Genomic DNA, 15,751 nt, shown 5'->3' on the forward strand with positions numbered 1-15,751 from the left:
AGATGTTGGGAAATGTTTAATCTGTGGGAACATAATAAGAAAAGCTGACACTCCGTATTCGAAAAGTGAGTGAAATCTAAATAAATGTGTGCTTTTGTTCTAAATCAGGGAAGCTCTTCTCAAAAAAGCGAAGGCAAAGGCTAAAAAGAAGCCTCGAAGGCGGTCAGACAGCTCAGGGGGGTACAATCTATCCGATATTATACAAAGTCCACCCTCCACAGGTTAGTGGAAAAGACATTTTCTCGATAGGGCTGATTTGTTGATAACTTCTAAGTGATTTACAGCTGACCTTTGCATACTTAGAAGAACAGTGTGTGCATTACTCTGATGGCCTTCAACTGCTGTTTGTTCTGTGATGCCAGAATGAACTCAAGAAAACTTGGATCTCAACATGAGTGACGTCTAGTTGCTTTACGTTGCGTGGATCCATTCGCTGTAATGTGATGCTGCTGTTCATGCGAATGCTTTCTCGTGTGTGACTTCATTACCGTGGTTGAGTTACCCATGGATGTCCCTCTAGAGCAGGTTTCCTCAACCTGCCGCCCTCCAGGTGTGCTGGATTGCAATTCCCATAATTCCCAGACAGGGTTGGGGAAGCCTGGGAAAGGATAAGGGCGGGGACTGTAGGCCACTCTGCACATAACCTTCCTGGAAGCTAGGAGAATGCTGGGAGATGAAGTCCAACGCATCTGCAGGGTGCCCGGTTGGAGAGCTGCTCTAGGATGCTCTCTATTTGACAGAATTTGTGGGAACTATATGATTCCCAGTTTAGTGTGAGGAGGCATCCATGATGAGTTACCTCCCTGCCCTCTCCTTGCCATCACCCAGGAAAGGCAGGGATCATGTAACCAAGAGAATACTGATGCTCTCTGTATTATTGGATTGCCACTTTATTTTTTGGCTTCACTGCTGGCTATATGCAACATTTTGCTGAAGTTCTGTGAATTGTGCTAAAAGGCTGCAAAGAGAAGGTGTTGAAATTGACAAGGCTTTCCCCTCACCTCCTCAGATGGTTGAAAGCGGCTTCATTGTGGAGGTAAAATTGACAAATTGTCCATTTGCTTAAGCAAGGTATTGCATCCATCCATCCACTATTCTCCCTCCCTCCCTCTCTGGCCAAGAGTTTGCTCTCAACAGTCCATGATGAAATAGAATAAATTGAGATTTAAAAATGAAAATAAAATACTTCAGTGTATTGTGCAACACAAACATTAAAATGGCTTTTCTATGAAACGATCACAATACATTGAGGTGATTGCAGCTTGCATAGTGGATGACGCTACCTCCAGCAAAGCCTCAACAGGGCATTGCAGAAATAAACGGCTGCAAGAAATGACAGGATATGCTGACAGCCAGGAAGTAGGAACATACCCAAGCAAATGATTGATGGGGAATGTCACTCTGCACAGAAAGAGTAGATCAGAGTGAAAATATAAATGCTCAAGGCTCCATGCAGAATGCATGCACTTAATTCAGTAATCATGATACAGTTGAAAATATGTTGTGTCTCTTAGTGATTAGATGTGAGAGAGTGGTAACTTACTGGGGCTATGTCAATCTCAGTATACGTCCTAGTTAAAATGGTTGTGTTAAAGCTGACCCTAAGACTGTATTCATTTTCTGATTAGCCAGAAGAACCAAGGACACAGATTTGAATTTCATAGGTTTGCAGGCTGTTGGGATAAACTGCACTGTAAATCTAGGCCACCATTTAGCTTGTATTCACACTTTCCAGTCCCATTGATTTCAATAGTAATGTTAAACATGTACTTAAATCTCTCTCGTTGAAATCAAGGGGACTTAAAAGTACTGACTCTAGTTAAGCCTGGCACTAACATTTTAAAGATGTATCTTCTATAGAACTAACGTCTGTTAAACTTTTTGCTTTGGTTTAAACATTTATTTGGTTATTTGGTTAAAAATGCTGAAACGATACCTTGCAGAGTGAGCTATTCCTACAGCAGTTCAAAATAGTAGCGAGGGAGGAAGAGGAGGCAGGGTAAGATGAACATCTGCAGGGTCAGAGTTTGAAGATGAAATGCAGTAGCAGGGGGCTGCAGGCATCATGACTTCAATGGCCCCATTCGGAAGACACCTTAAACCATGGTGAATAAAGCAAAAAGCCTTATTCACAGTGGTTAAAGCCATGGTTTATGGTGTCTTCTGAACATAGCACGGTTTTCTGGCTTAACCACTGTGTTAAAGCCGTGGTTTAAGGTGTCTTCTGAACAGGATAGCAAACCTTCCCTCAGCCTCGACTTTTGTATCCCTGGAAGCTTTACATTGCCAGGATATGGTATCAATAATCACCTTTCTTTATTGAAATTAATCATGATCCCCTCTCCCCCCTTCTAATCTTTGCAGGAATATTGAAACTGGATAAAACGAATTCTGTTGAATCCCTCCCTGAAATGGTGATGTCTGATTCTGAAGGTAGCTATGTGGGAGTGAACAGTCCCAGAGATTTGCAGTCTCCTGATTTCACAGCAGGATTCCATGCAGATAAGGTTGAGGTTAGAACATGTTAATCCATAGTCTACCTTGATGCTTGCTAATTAAACACAACTTCTAATACTTTTAGAGACAAATGAACCACACCTTTTTTTGTACTAACTGACTTAAAAAGAATTGCTCTGTCTTGTGGAAATACTAATCTGGGCATAATTTTGTGCAACTATGTTGGATTAATATGCATTTCATTTATATGGAGTTGATCATTCAATAGTGTGCAGATCTTCTCTGCTTTAAGCTGTTGCTTTCTAATCTCTGAAGGTATGCTGTATAAAGCATTTTTTTTTAAAAAAAAAATTCAATTCATTGATATCATGCTTTCCAGAGAGACCTTCCCAAAGTGGCATACAAACAGTCAAGGTATTGGACCTAAGCAGACATAAATATACAAACTAGAGCAAGTTAAGCCATGTTGAGGCTGAGAGTGTGACATATGTATTAACAATCCGTTCAGGCCGGCTTGAACATCATTTTTAAGGCGTTTTAATGGCCTTTGGCTTTGCTGAAGATGTAAGTTGCAAAGTAGCAGGAAGGAAGGCGCATGTGGAGAGCTCTTTATGATGATCAAAATGTATAGGCAGGATTGCATGGGTGAATGCGATCATTTAGGTCAACTGGCCCCAGGCTGTTTAAAGGTAATAATCAACACTTTGAAGTCAGACTGGAAATGAATTGGTAACCAATGCAAAGGAGGTGATGCTTAGATATTCTAGCCCATATCAGCATTCTACTGGCTGCCTTTTGCACCAATTGGAGTTTCTGAGCTAGCTTCAAAGGCGACCCAATGTAAAGCGCATTACAGTAAGCCAGTTTAGAGATAACTAGGGAGTGGGTTAGTGTGACTAGGTACGGCAGTTCTAAATAGGGCTGCAGCTAGTGTATCATCCCTGGTTGATAAACAGGACACGGAATAACGGGCTCAAGTTAAAGGAAGCCAGATTCCAGCTGGACATCAGGAAAAACTTCCTGACTGTTAGAGCAGTACGACAATGGAATCAGTTACCTAGGGAGGTAGTGGGCTGTCCCACACTAGAAGCATTCAAGTGGCAGCTGGACAACCATTTGTCAGGGATGCTTTGGGGTGGATTCCTGCATTGAGTAAAGGGTTGGACTCAATGGCCTTGTTAGGCCCCTTCCAACTCTGCTATTCTATGATTCTATGATTCTAAGACATCCTTTATCACTGCCACCACCTGGTCTTTACCACATAACGCCAAGTCTAGGAGAACCCCCAAATGGTACCCCTGATCCTTTAATAGAAGTGCAATGCCATGTAGGATTGGCTTGATACCACCATCCAGAACAGCCAGCATCCCAGTCTACAAAACTGCCATCTCATCCAGAATTATGTTTCAGCTTTAATATATTTGTATAACTTCAAATGACTTATGAGCAACGATTTTCCATTATTTGGCTAAAGAATACTGGTTGAAGAAGTTATAATGAAGTTATTCCTCTTTGGGAAATATAGCACTTATAAATACCAGTGGTTTTTTTTTTTTTTTTTTTTTAAAAAGTATAAGGAGGGGAACTGTGCCCGTGATTAAACTTGTTGGAATATGGAGTCATTAAATTCACAGCATAGTCCAGAGTACCATGTAAACGAGCAAGGATTTAGATATGTTAACCCCCAAATACTGTCAGATGGCGAGCCATTTCTAAAACTTGAAGGTGCTAAAAGCAGTGCATTGTGACGTGAGTAGCTGTTGACAGGGGGTCGGGGTGGGAAATCCCTCTAGACATGCCCAAGGTAACTCTGTAGATCTCAGTCAGTATATATTAAATTTATTTTTTGTCTGTAAGTGCAGATGACCACTCCTTAATCTGGTGTAATTTTAGTGTGTTTCGGTTTCAGGTGAAAGAGAAAATATGTGTTTCCAGTGCAGTCCTTCCACAGGCTAATAAAGAGGTAAAAATCTGTGATGGAACATCAGTGCAAAAAATCTCTCTTCCATGCTGCATTCCTAATAACAAAAACACTTCTACAAGTTCTTCCAATTGGGTTATCAGCTCTTTCAGGTATGTATTTGGCTTGTATCCCACATTTGTCAAGTGCTGCGTTCTTACCTTAGCTCAAGTGGCGTGCCTTTGGAATGAAACTTTCCCTGCAAGGCATTGCCTGCATATGACTACTTGTTAACATGCTTTATTGAAGACTCAAATAACCAGGTCATTTTGTGGTAGCTGTGATCATTGTGCTAAAGGCAGTTACGCAACTCTATGGTGAGATTGCTAATTCTCCCTTTTCCATGGGAGTTATTACAAGCCTAGCTGTGTACAGATGGTAGCCTAAACTTGCTATCTTTAAAGATCTAATTCCCAGTAGGTTTTAAAAGAAAAATAGCCAAACTTCTTATTAACTAAAATGCTGGGTTTTAAATCTTCTGTTCAGCCTTGTCAGTAGACCTAAAAGTGTCCTTGGTGTATGTTCTTCCTGAAAAATATATATAAAATGTTTGCCTGAAAACATTCTATTTGAGGTTTGCCATAATTGAGGAAGTAGACATAAATTATACATCCGGTTACAAATGTATGCAAGATATAGAAGTTTTCAGTGGTGGTTGGCATCTGGAATATAAGTAAACATAGATGTCTTGAAAAGTAACAACTTATTATTTCTTTTCATTCAGTCCTGCCAGTCCTCCTGCTATGGATTTAAGAACGATTATGGAAATTGAAGAAAACATGCAAAAATGTGGAAGCATGCCAAAGATAAATTCAGGGTTAGTAAAAGACAAGGATTTAATAAAATATATTATAAGGCTGAGTTGTGTTAATGTAAATCCTATTAAAGTTCTAATCTTTGTGTAGCCTTTGTAGCCTTGTGCAGCCCTTTAAAATGTTGTTATTATGGAAACAATTGTTTGAAGAACAGGTCATTCTATGGATTTGAGGAACAGGTCATTCTTTATTTCTCTGCTTTTGTAAAACTCTGGGACATATTATCCAGCAGCGTGTTATATGACTGGTATTCTGTTTGAAATTTGTTTGATAAGCTGGGGCAAGCTACCTCATATTTCTATCTTTAATTTTTAGTAGACCCACTTCTCATGGAAGTAAGCTTTCTCAGAAGCAAAGGAAACTGATTGCTATGGCTGCTAAGGATAACAGTCCAGAGATTGTGCCAGATGCAGTCATGCCACTGACACCCCCAAAATCAGGGAACGTGTGGTATGTTTTTTGTTACGCTTTTATGTTAATGCACATTGGGATCTATTTCAGTCTTTAAAATAAGCTTTGTTTCATCCTAGCGGGATTAACCAATTGTGACTTAAACCTCAACAGCAAGGGGAAACGGTATACACTCTGCATGCAGAAGGTCCCAGGTTCAATCCCTGGTATCTTCAAGTGCAATTGGGAAGGGCTGTTCTCTAAAGTCCTGGAGAGCTGCTGACAGTCCGTGTAGACAAGGTTGAGCTAGTTAGACCAATGATCTGACTTTCCTTATATGGAGTTGTTCCAGCTCCTTGATCATTTTGGTTGCTCTTTTCTGCACCTTTTCCAGATCTACCCCTTCCTTTTTGTTGTCTGGTGCCCAGAACTGTACACTGTATTCCAAGTGTGGTCACACCATAGATTTGTATGAAGGCAGTATGATATGGCAATTTTATTTTTGATTCCTTTTCTAATGATTTCACAGCAGCTGCACACTGGTCAATCACTGCTAACTCAGCTCCCCATCAGTGTATATGTAAAGTGCACTACATCAGCTGTGGAATGAGTTTTGGTTTAATTTTCATGTGGGCATAGGTTACTGTGACTTCCTTCACAAAATTCCTCTGGTTGCTAAAGTGGAAAATGGCAACAACTCCAAATGTTCTAAGCAGAGAATCAGTGTGAAATTTATAATTTTAAATACGTACCCGTGTGCCCCCACATGATCACACACATGCCTGGCTTCTTGGATAATTGAATTTATTTTAGCATTTTAAGTTCCCTTATGAATATACCTTACTACAGCTGGCTTGGTGACAATTCCTTATTAACAAACATGGTTTTCATTAAGTATTCTTGACTTAACTAGTTAAGAGTGAGAAAAAAGTCTTTGTACTACCCTTAGCATGTTGAGTTATAGTATGACCCTGACACTTAAAAAATCTGAAATGAACTCTTATGTATGCATTTGGCATCAAACTGAGGTTTCCGTGCTTGCAGTATGTGGCATTCTCCAGAACCTTTGCAGTGAAATGAGATACTTGTCTTGGAAATTCAGCAGCTCTTCTGGCAAGACAATATGCCAGATGGGTGTGGGACTTTCTGGAACTTTTTTGGGTTGACATGGAGACTCAATATATCTTAAACCATACTTGCATTCTTCTTGCCAAAAGAAACCTCCAGTTTCACAGATCGGGAGAATTAAGGCTATATAGTGTTCTTTGAAGATTAATTAAGAAAAATAAAACCCAATATTGAGATCATTTTAAAAGGATGTGTATGGGGAGGTGGAGAAAGAATAACTGAACGTGGACTAGCTCCCCGCTGAAAACTTACTTTAATATAGTTTTCAAGGTGTGCTTATTAAATATGTAATATTGCATTTATGTTGGGGGAGTGAAGTAGTTTCTCTGCTGAAAGCTGCTGCTTACCTTCCTCTTGACAGGACAGAACACACCATTACTTTCCTGAGCTCCCAATTATAAACATTTCACTTAACAGATTCATATTCTCATAAATAGTATTTATTTTGCACCTTATGCTATAGGCTTGTGGTGAATTTCCCTATAAATCATAACATTCTCTCTGACCTGGTTCACACAATTCAGTGATGGAACTCTGGGTTGCTGAAGCAGAAACAACTCAAATAAATATATTTTCACTTTCTTTGTAATTGGCTCAGGCCTCAAGTATGAAAGATGTTTCACAGCTGAAGAATAGCCTCTTACATTGGCTCTCTGTACACCTTAGAGTAGATTTCTTAAAAGGGGTTTATTGAGGGTGTGCATTGACTACAAGATTTGCTTGGGACCCTGATTCAGTGGTTCGGAAAACAGCCGGGCAGTCTGATAATTCAGAAGCTGCCGTATTCTGGGCCAAATTGAATCCTGATTTGAAAACCTGAAGCTTTGTGCATCCCATTTCCTGTCATTAGAAATCAATCAACAACGTTTTTGCTGTTTGACACAATGGGCTGCAATTCACCACATAACAGCCCCTTTGTAAGAGGATGAAATGTGCAAAATTTCAGAGAAACAAATGCAGGGCACTTTGTGCTAGAATCCTTTATTTATTTTTTTAAACCAAACTTCCATAACATTTTTATTTCTCTGCAGAATTGGATGAAAATTACAGGCATACTTCTGCCTTCAGAGGGTGTGTGAAGGTGCTAAGCTTCAGATGAATAGGTTCAGAACAGCCTTTACAATTTGGGGTTCCCAAAAAGGATGGTCTTGTCCCTGTATGCTCTTTGTGGACAGCTGTGCAGTGTAGATGTGGCCCTAGCTATGAAACTTGCAAAATCCCAGAAGGATAGATGCAGCAATTTTGGTGTAAGGAGACTTTTCAAATTTGGGAGTGGGAGTTATTCATCCCCCCCCCAGCACATAGTTGTTGTGGTGGGTTTTTGGTTTTTTTTTTGCAATTTGTAAGGAAATGCCATATATCTTAGAAGTAACCTTATGCATGAAACTGGCAAAATTTCAGATTGGATGCAGGGGATAAGTTATGTGTAATGAGAAGTAGTCTCAAGCTTTTTTGTTTTCTTCTCAGTTGGCACCAGTCACAACACTATAGGACAAGAGTAGACGATAGATATGTAGCAGAGTCAGAAGGACTTCACATTAGCATTTTTCCAGCAAGCACCCAATGCTACACCCCCCTCCCAGGTTGCACAGACTCCACAAAAACCCTTAAGGTTCCTATTCCTGGCAGAGAGAGCTGGTAAAGAGCACTGGGCACTGGAACAGTTCTGCAAAATATTGCGTTAGCAGCCCTGCATCAAAGCACTGAGATTGGAGAGCCCTGAGAAAATTATCCATTGTGATTAGAAGTTAGAGCTGCCAGTACAAAATTACACCCCCTCCTCCCTCTGCCCACCCTGGCATTTTCCTTAAATGGGGAACTTGGGGAGAAATGTATCACAAAATTTTTGAAAGGACACAGAGTCTAGGTCCCTGTGCCCCTCCAAATGGCCAATTTGGGGGTTGGATTTGGTCCCCTTTGGAAAAGACCTACTTCAGTTAGGATATCTCCCAACTCTTTTTGAATCAGCCCAATTCAGTTCAGGATTCAGCTGAATCTGAAGTACACCCCCTAGTTTTTATGGATAGCAACTGTGGACATTTGAAGCTGTCTTAATTGAGTCAGCACATTAACCTATCACTTCTAGCACTGCCTGCTTCATTGGGCACTGATTCTTAAGTATGATGCCTTCCTTAGTCCTCCCACCTAAGATCAGCAGAATGGTTAGTCAATTCAACTTGAATCCAGTTTTAGTGAATCCAGTTTGAATGTGTTTTAGCCAGAAACACATTTCTTTACGTCAGAGAAGGCAGGAACTGGCTTCTGAATTCTGTTCTAAAAATAATATGAAAAGGTCCTAGCAATGCTAAATAATGCTCTGAAAGGATCTCTCCAATGTGCAAGGAATGGAAAATGAGATTTAATGTAAGTAAGGTTAGAGTGAAGCTTCACTGATTATGAATAGCTGGGAAGTAGTCAAATTTTGCCTTCTTTTACCCATTGCTAGAGATGTAGGCATGACTGCAGGAGTGAATGAGCACACTGTGTTAGGCCTAACAGGAGAGGAAGAAAGAGGAAGTGGTTTTTTTTTTTAAAAAAAAATCAGTGACAGGTTCAAAACGATATATTAAGGTATAGGAGGAGAACTTCTGATTTGCCTCACATTGATGTCACACGAGCCATCCAATAGGTCAGTGATCCTCACTATTTTTCAAGCAGAAGCCACTTTGGCTCTAGGCATTGTCTGCTTGACTGTGGAAGAAGGTCATCTTTTCTGGGCTATGTGGGGACTCTCCCTCCCCACCCCACCCCCAGTCAAGCAGTAATGCTATGCACTGGACTGGTGCATAGCAGGCCTCTTCTCACAATCCATTTTGTTCAAGCAAGGCCTCATCAGTCAGTCATACAAGTTACTGGGGAGGCAAATTCTGACAGGCTTACTTGGTCATTGGATTGGGATGGATCTCTTTTTCATCACTGAGTGTCCTCTATTCAGTGCTGTGAAATCTCTCAGCATAGGCCCACTCTCTCGCACACATTCAATTTCTGCTCTACCTCTAGCACCTGCACAGTGCACCACTGCTGCTAGCCAGTTGCATTGCTCTTTGCCTATTAAGCACCTCCTCCAGTCAATTAACTGGTTGATTGATCCTGTGTTTCCCTCTCCTCACCCCCTGCCTCTTAATTCCCAGAGAGCTCCGGCTATTGGGCGGTATAGAAATGTAATAAATAAATAAATAATAAATTCCCCACCTCTGAAGCCCCCTCCAGTAGCCCAGGATCAGAGCAGCCAGCCAGCCAGCCCCATCACTAATAGAAAACAACAAGGCAAAGCTAGAGGGAGAGGGGGAGCCAGAGAGAGGGTGGAGAGATGGATAGCTGCACTTAAGGTGTTAAGAAGCCACCAGTGTCCCTGGGGGTTGTTTCAGTGAAGAACACTGTAATAGGTGCTTATGTGTTCAGTGCTGTTGCCAGCTCTACATTAAACTATGCAGGCCTATATATTTAATGATATCAGAGTTGCCAGTAATGGTTGTGCTTGGAAAGATGAACGTGCTTAGTTTGGATATGTAATAGATTCCTCCAATACTTCATTCTGCCCAAACGCCTGTTCATATTCAACTTTCAAGGTATGCAGGAGGTATAGCTTGCTGTAGTCATATTCTAAGAGAAGTGTAATGAAGGTCCATACCTCCAAATGGCTCATGTTCACCAGTACATAAGACAGATTTGGCTCTGTAAACAGCTGTGGAAGTCCAACAGATGTATGTGAATTAGGATATTCTTACATTTTTAGTCTGTTGGTAAAATAATTTCCAAACAGAAAGATCTGCAGCTGTCTATGAATTAGGTTCATTTTCTTTCATTTAGTGTGACTCGGATATAATACTACATGGTGTAAGTGTAAGTATTCAAGACTTCATTCCTCTTTCTCTTAAAGGGCTTCTTCATTGCATTCTGTTTTGCCAAAGTCATTCCGTGATCTCCTAGTGGAAGAAAAAAAAGTAGTTGGTGCCACTTCTGGTAAAGTTTGTGCAAAATTAATGGAGGATGTACCAGCTCAAAAACCTCTGAGGTAAGAGAAGTTAAATTTTATTTCCAGTTGTAATAGGACACCTTTCTTACAACCATTGAAGGCCTGTACAAGTATAAATATAAGTTTGGTATCTCAATTGTCAGTGTGTGTTCTGTGAGACTGCTACACTGTATAGTGTTGTCAGAAAGCTGATAAGTGAAAGATGACTTATAGTATTTTCATAGACTGTTATAGAGATGCCAATAATTTGATGGCTGAGGGAAGATGATTCTCAGAAGCAGTTTGAGTGACATATGGGTTTGCATAGCAATTTACTTAATGTCAGTGAAGGACTGAAAAATTATTTATATTCAGAAGTATAGTCTATCGTCTAAGTGCCATTTTAATTCATAAATTAATTAACTCATAAAAATTAGGGCTGTGCTCCGCTCCAATTCAGATAGTGAATCTGGAGCAGACCGACCCGATCCGCCTCCGCCAAAGGCAGATCCAGATCGGGTCGGGGGAGCTGCAGATCGAGGCGAAGCAGTTCGCCTCCATCCGGATCTCCGAACACAGGAAAGTGGGGAGGGGGGCTCACCTGGCGCCGCCGCCGCAGTCCATGCAGCGACGGCACCAGGTAAGGGGGCAGGGGGGCTTACCTGCCTCCGTTGCAGGCTTCAGCTGAGGGCCAGGCCTCAAAGTGGAAGCAGGCCTGCTTCCACTGAGGCCTGGCCCTCAGTTGAAGCCTGCGATGGACTGCAATGGAGGTAGGTAAGTGGTGGGGAGGGGGACTTACCTGGTGCCGCCACCGCAGTCCATGCGGCGATGGTGGCGGAGCCAGGTAAGGGGGTGGGGGGCTTATTTGGCCTCCATTTTGTCCCCCTTCCCCACTTACCTGCCTCCGCCACCCGCCGCGGAGGCAAGTAAGTAGGGAAGGGGGGCCAAAATGTCGATCCGCCCCTCCGGATCTCACTCTGCGAAGTGGGGGAGGGTCGGCCTGAAGCCGATCGGCCCGATCCGAAAGTTGCAGATCAGGCCACGAAGTGGTTTGGGGGGGTCCGTGCACAGCCCTAATAAAAATATACACAAACATATTTGCGAGGTACAAGCCATTTTCCAGTGTATACTTAGGCAGTAAAATGTCACATGAAGAAATATATGCCTGCCATTTCAGAAGTTTCACAATACTAAGGCACCCATCGTCAGAAAACCCAATTTCACAGGAGGTAGAATTTTTCCTTTCATTATATGTTTGCTCCTCCCTGCTGCAAATAGAATTACCTCCCCCGCCCCAAAGCCTGACGCGTTTCGGCCTGTACTTTATTCAGAGGCCTTCCTCAGGGAGCTGTAAGACTGATAATACAATAAAACACATTAAAATAACACATACTATTACAATATGTTTTTAGGTTAGTTAGGCACATTGCCACAATGACATATGCCCATATGTAAGTTTCTTTTTTTAACTTAACAAGGTTAAGGGCCTATACGTACGTAGTATTAATAAAACCCTATAAAACCATTTTCTACAAAAGTATAATATACAAATCCTTACTTGTTAGAAGATAGTGTCTGCTGTGATAACCTATGGTGACTGAAAAGAGTAACATTCAAAGCCATCCTTATATTCTTAGTTCGGGGTCGGGGGGAGTCTGCCAGGTACTGTATGTCCATGTAGTTGTGATACGTCCAAGGTCTCGTAGTGAGACACTGCTGCTATTGTAGGGGAGTGTCTGCAAATAGTTCCTGAATCACAGGAGTGATAAAAGTTCCAGATCTTCATTCAGGCCACTTGGATTCAGCGATTTTAATTTCAGAATCCATTATATTTCCCTGCTTAGTATCTGTTTGTCATCAGGTGTATTAAATTTATCCAGTGCCCAAAATATTAATTCTCCATAGGAATGCTGTTGTTCTACAAAAGTATTGCTAGCACTTTCAATTTGGAACTACAAAAACTATGTTTAAATTCAAAATCTTGGTAAACACTATAAACTATAGAGGTAAACCTTTATTATCAGTAAGAATACATAACCACCCCAACCAACTGGAAAATTGAAAGATTGTTTGCATAGTTTTTGGCCCCAGGTCTTTTTTATTTCCAGAATGAAAATGGTAAGTGGCATGGGGCTGAAATTTGAGGACATTGTGCATGTGGGAGTGCATGTAGTCAGCAACATCCTGGGAGGACTAAACTTGTAGATCTAGTTTGTGTAAAAGTGCCATTCGCCTAGTAGCCCTTTAGCCCAGCTTGTGTCCCTGAAATACTATTCCACTGACTTGTATTCCTTATAAGTATCTCAAAGCTTACAATGGCTGTGTATCTGATAATCGTATAAGCATAAAATGCTGGTTCAGGACACCATTCAAGCACTGTACGCTCATATCATTTATTCTGTGGAAGGCAGAGCACTGTATTCAGTGAAGTGGGTTAAGCTTCATGTTTGTTGATGGCAGCTTTACATGCTTAGGGTATATTTTTAATCAACAGTTCTTCCGTTAATCATTTTTGCCTCTAGATGCACTACTGCCACCGCTCTTGGAGCAGAAAATGGGCATCCTTGTGAACCAGCACAGTCGGAAAATCAGAAGTAAGTCGCATTTGTAATTAAAAGTATTAGTAGAAAAACGTTTTCTGCAATGTGGTGATAACTTGCATTTGTAACTTGCCTTGCAGTCCTTGGTTAGCAGCATCCTTGGTGAGTCCTGCTGTAGCAACGCCCATCACATTTGCAGCGATTGTAGAGGAAGAACTCCAACAAGAAGCTGCTCTTATCCGGAGTAGAGAGAAGCCTTTAGCTTTGATCCAGGTAGTACAATAAATTAAGAGTGGCTGTTTCATGCATTCTTTTCATTTTCATAAGTCCATTTTCCTCCTGCCTTTTGGCCCTAGCAAGTATCCCAAAGCAGCTTGCAACCACTTAAAAAACTAAATACAATGAAACATTCTGCTCAGTGTTTTAGGCTGTCATGTATTAAGTTAAATATTTTCTTAAGGAGATTACAATGAGCAGGCATTATTTTTCATCACATAACTAGACCTAACTGATGGTTAGATTCCTTCCTGCAAGGGCTCAAGAGCAGCTGTGTGTATTGCTCCCTTAGCTGCAGAATCCTTTGAGGACATGGGATTTTGGTGAGGGCCTCTTTTGTGGATCTGTCCTGCTATGAGACATGGGCACATTCTTTTAGTATAGCTGAAAGTTCTGGTGATTGCCATTATTCTGTGCTGTGTAAACATTAATCCTTACTGATTCTTGCCAGGTTTCAAAAGAGTGTCTCTCTCCGCTTTCCTCCTTTCTCGTTTCAGATTGAAGAACGTGCTATTCAAGATCTCTTAATCCACTATCGAGCAGTTGGCAACCCTGATGAGTTTGTTGTTGTTGAAAGGTCTCCACAGGGGCCAATAGCAGCTCCAATGTGGAACAAGCATTGATGTAGACTAATTTGGGATGTTATGAAGATGTGTGCATTGCAAAAATGTGGGGTTATTTGTTGTTTGCATGGATCTGGCAGTTCTAAAATAAGAATGTGGTATAGTAATGTGTGTCCATTTCTTTTCATCCTAGTACCTGTTTTGAAAATACATCTTCCTTACTAAATTGCTTTACTAGGCGATATACCTTTGCAAGGTATTTTGATTAAAATGAAGTTGGAGACTACATGGGCTTAAAACTAAGTTTTAAGTTGGAATATAGGTGTTTCCTATAATAATTAGCAAAAAGTATCAAACCAGGTGTTGCTTCTCCAGTTAACAACTGAACTCTCATAATCGTGCATACATGTTGAATTAATGGGACTGAATTGTCAACCAAAATATCGCAAATTGAGATTTCCTAAAAATTAATATTTATAGCTTTTGTGTGTAATAACAGAAACAACAACACTGTTGTTGCTTTGCTGTCTATTGAAGCAATGGTATCTAATGTCTGGTATGCTTGTATGCCTCTGTACTCTTCTGGACAATACTCCTAACCATCAAGCCTTACATAGGTGGCGAGCCTTTATGCCAGACAGGCATTTTTGTACTGGTTTATGTATTTGCATTATTTTAAGGGCAGCCTCAGAAGAACCTAAACTTCCATGTGGGCTCCCACCATAGCAAATAGAAAGGAGCAGCACCTTTTGGCTTGTGTGGGGCGAAATGGGATGGGGGTAGGAACAGCATGTTAAACTGCAAAGTGTTTTGGCAAAAGAACAAACTATTCATCCGACATCAAAACTATTCAAACCGATGACAATTGCATTTTGATAGTTTGCAGTTGTAACTGTACAGTATTTAGTACTGTATGTTCAGAAGCCAATGCCTGATTGTGGATGATTTTGTTCTTGTTGGAAAGTCTTATAAAAGATTGTTTGCTAACTCTAGAAAATAATGTGGTACTAGTCTGATGGTGTGTTTGGGAACTGTAGCTATACTTATCAGTCATCTCGGCCTTTATCTGCTCTGGGCAGTCTGCAGTGATTTACCCTAGTGAGCATTCATGGCCCTGTGAGGGAATAATCTTTGTCTGCATTAAATGTAGTTCTGTCTCATGGTGGGGTGGAACCCCAAGAATAATTCTGTAAACAGAACTGCAATAAAGAGAAAAAATGATGGAGCAGCACAAGTTACCACAGAATAAAAATCTGATTCATGTGTTATTTTAGTGTGTCTCAATATTTCATTTTAGAAACAGAAACAAAAACAAGCCACTATGAAAGGATAACTCTCACTTGTGTTCTTTTATGTCAGAAATCTTCAAATATAGGCCTATGGGCAGGGCTGTATATGCTGTGATTCTGCAGGAGCACATAAACGATACAGACATGTGTTCTTGAGAGCAAAGTTCAGTTTCCTGAGAGCGTTAACTTTCATGTTCAACTTCAAAAGCATACAGTGGCAGTAATTCTGTCTGTCTGTCTCTTTTTTAAACATGCCTGTTCATCCCAATGTAAAAAATAAGCAATTGATGCAGAGGGCAATTGTGATTTCTTCTCTCTTGCTTCAGCTTCAGAGCCTGGACCCTCTAAATACCATACAGTTTACCTGTGATAATTACA

At 40.9% G+C, this 15,751-nt stretch overlaps 1 protein-coding gene across 1 annotated transcript in view; it reads left to right on the plus strand.

The window, feature by feature from the left end:
* The window catches only part of IBTK (inhibitor of Bruton tyrosine kinase), a 58,576-nt gene extending 43,224 nt beyond the window's left edge, over positions 1-15,352 (plus strand). Inside the window, exons 21-29 of the mRNA XM_063124919.1 lie at positions 109-221; positions 2,365-2,513; positions 4,367-4,530; positions 5,142-5,234; positions 5,548-5,682; positions 10,631-10,765; positions 13,228-13,299; positions 13,386-13,518; positions 14,019-15,352. Coding sequence (XP_062980989.1) covers positions 109-221; positions 2,365-2,513; positions 4,367-4,530; positions 5,142-5,234; positions 5,548-5,682; positions 10,631-10,765; positions 13,228-13,299; positions 13,386-13,518; positions 14,019-14,144 — 1,120 coding nt within the window. The 3' untranslated portion in view covers positions 14,145-15,352. The remainder of the gene's footprint in view (positions 1-108; positions 222-2,364; positions 2,514-4,366; positions 4,531-5,141; positions 5,235-5,547; positions 5,683-10,630; positions 10,766-13,227; positions 13,300-13,385; positions 13,519-14,018) is intronic.
* The last annotated feature ends 399 nt before the right edge of the window (positions 15,353-15,751 follow it).

This window comes from Elgaria multicarinata, chromosome 4 (genome assembly GCF_023053635.1).
Source record: "Elgaria multicarinata webbii isolate HBS135686 ecotype San Diego chromosome 4, rElgMul1.1.pri, whole genome shotgun sequence".
In the NCBI taxonomy this organism is placed as follows: Eukaryota; Metazoa; Chordata; class Lepidosauria; order Squamata; family Anguidae; genus Elgaria; species Elgaria multicarinata.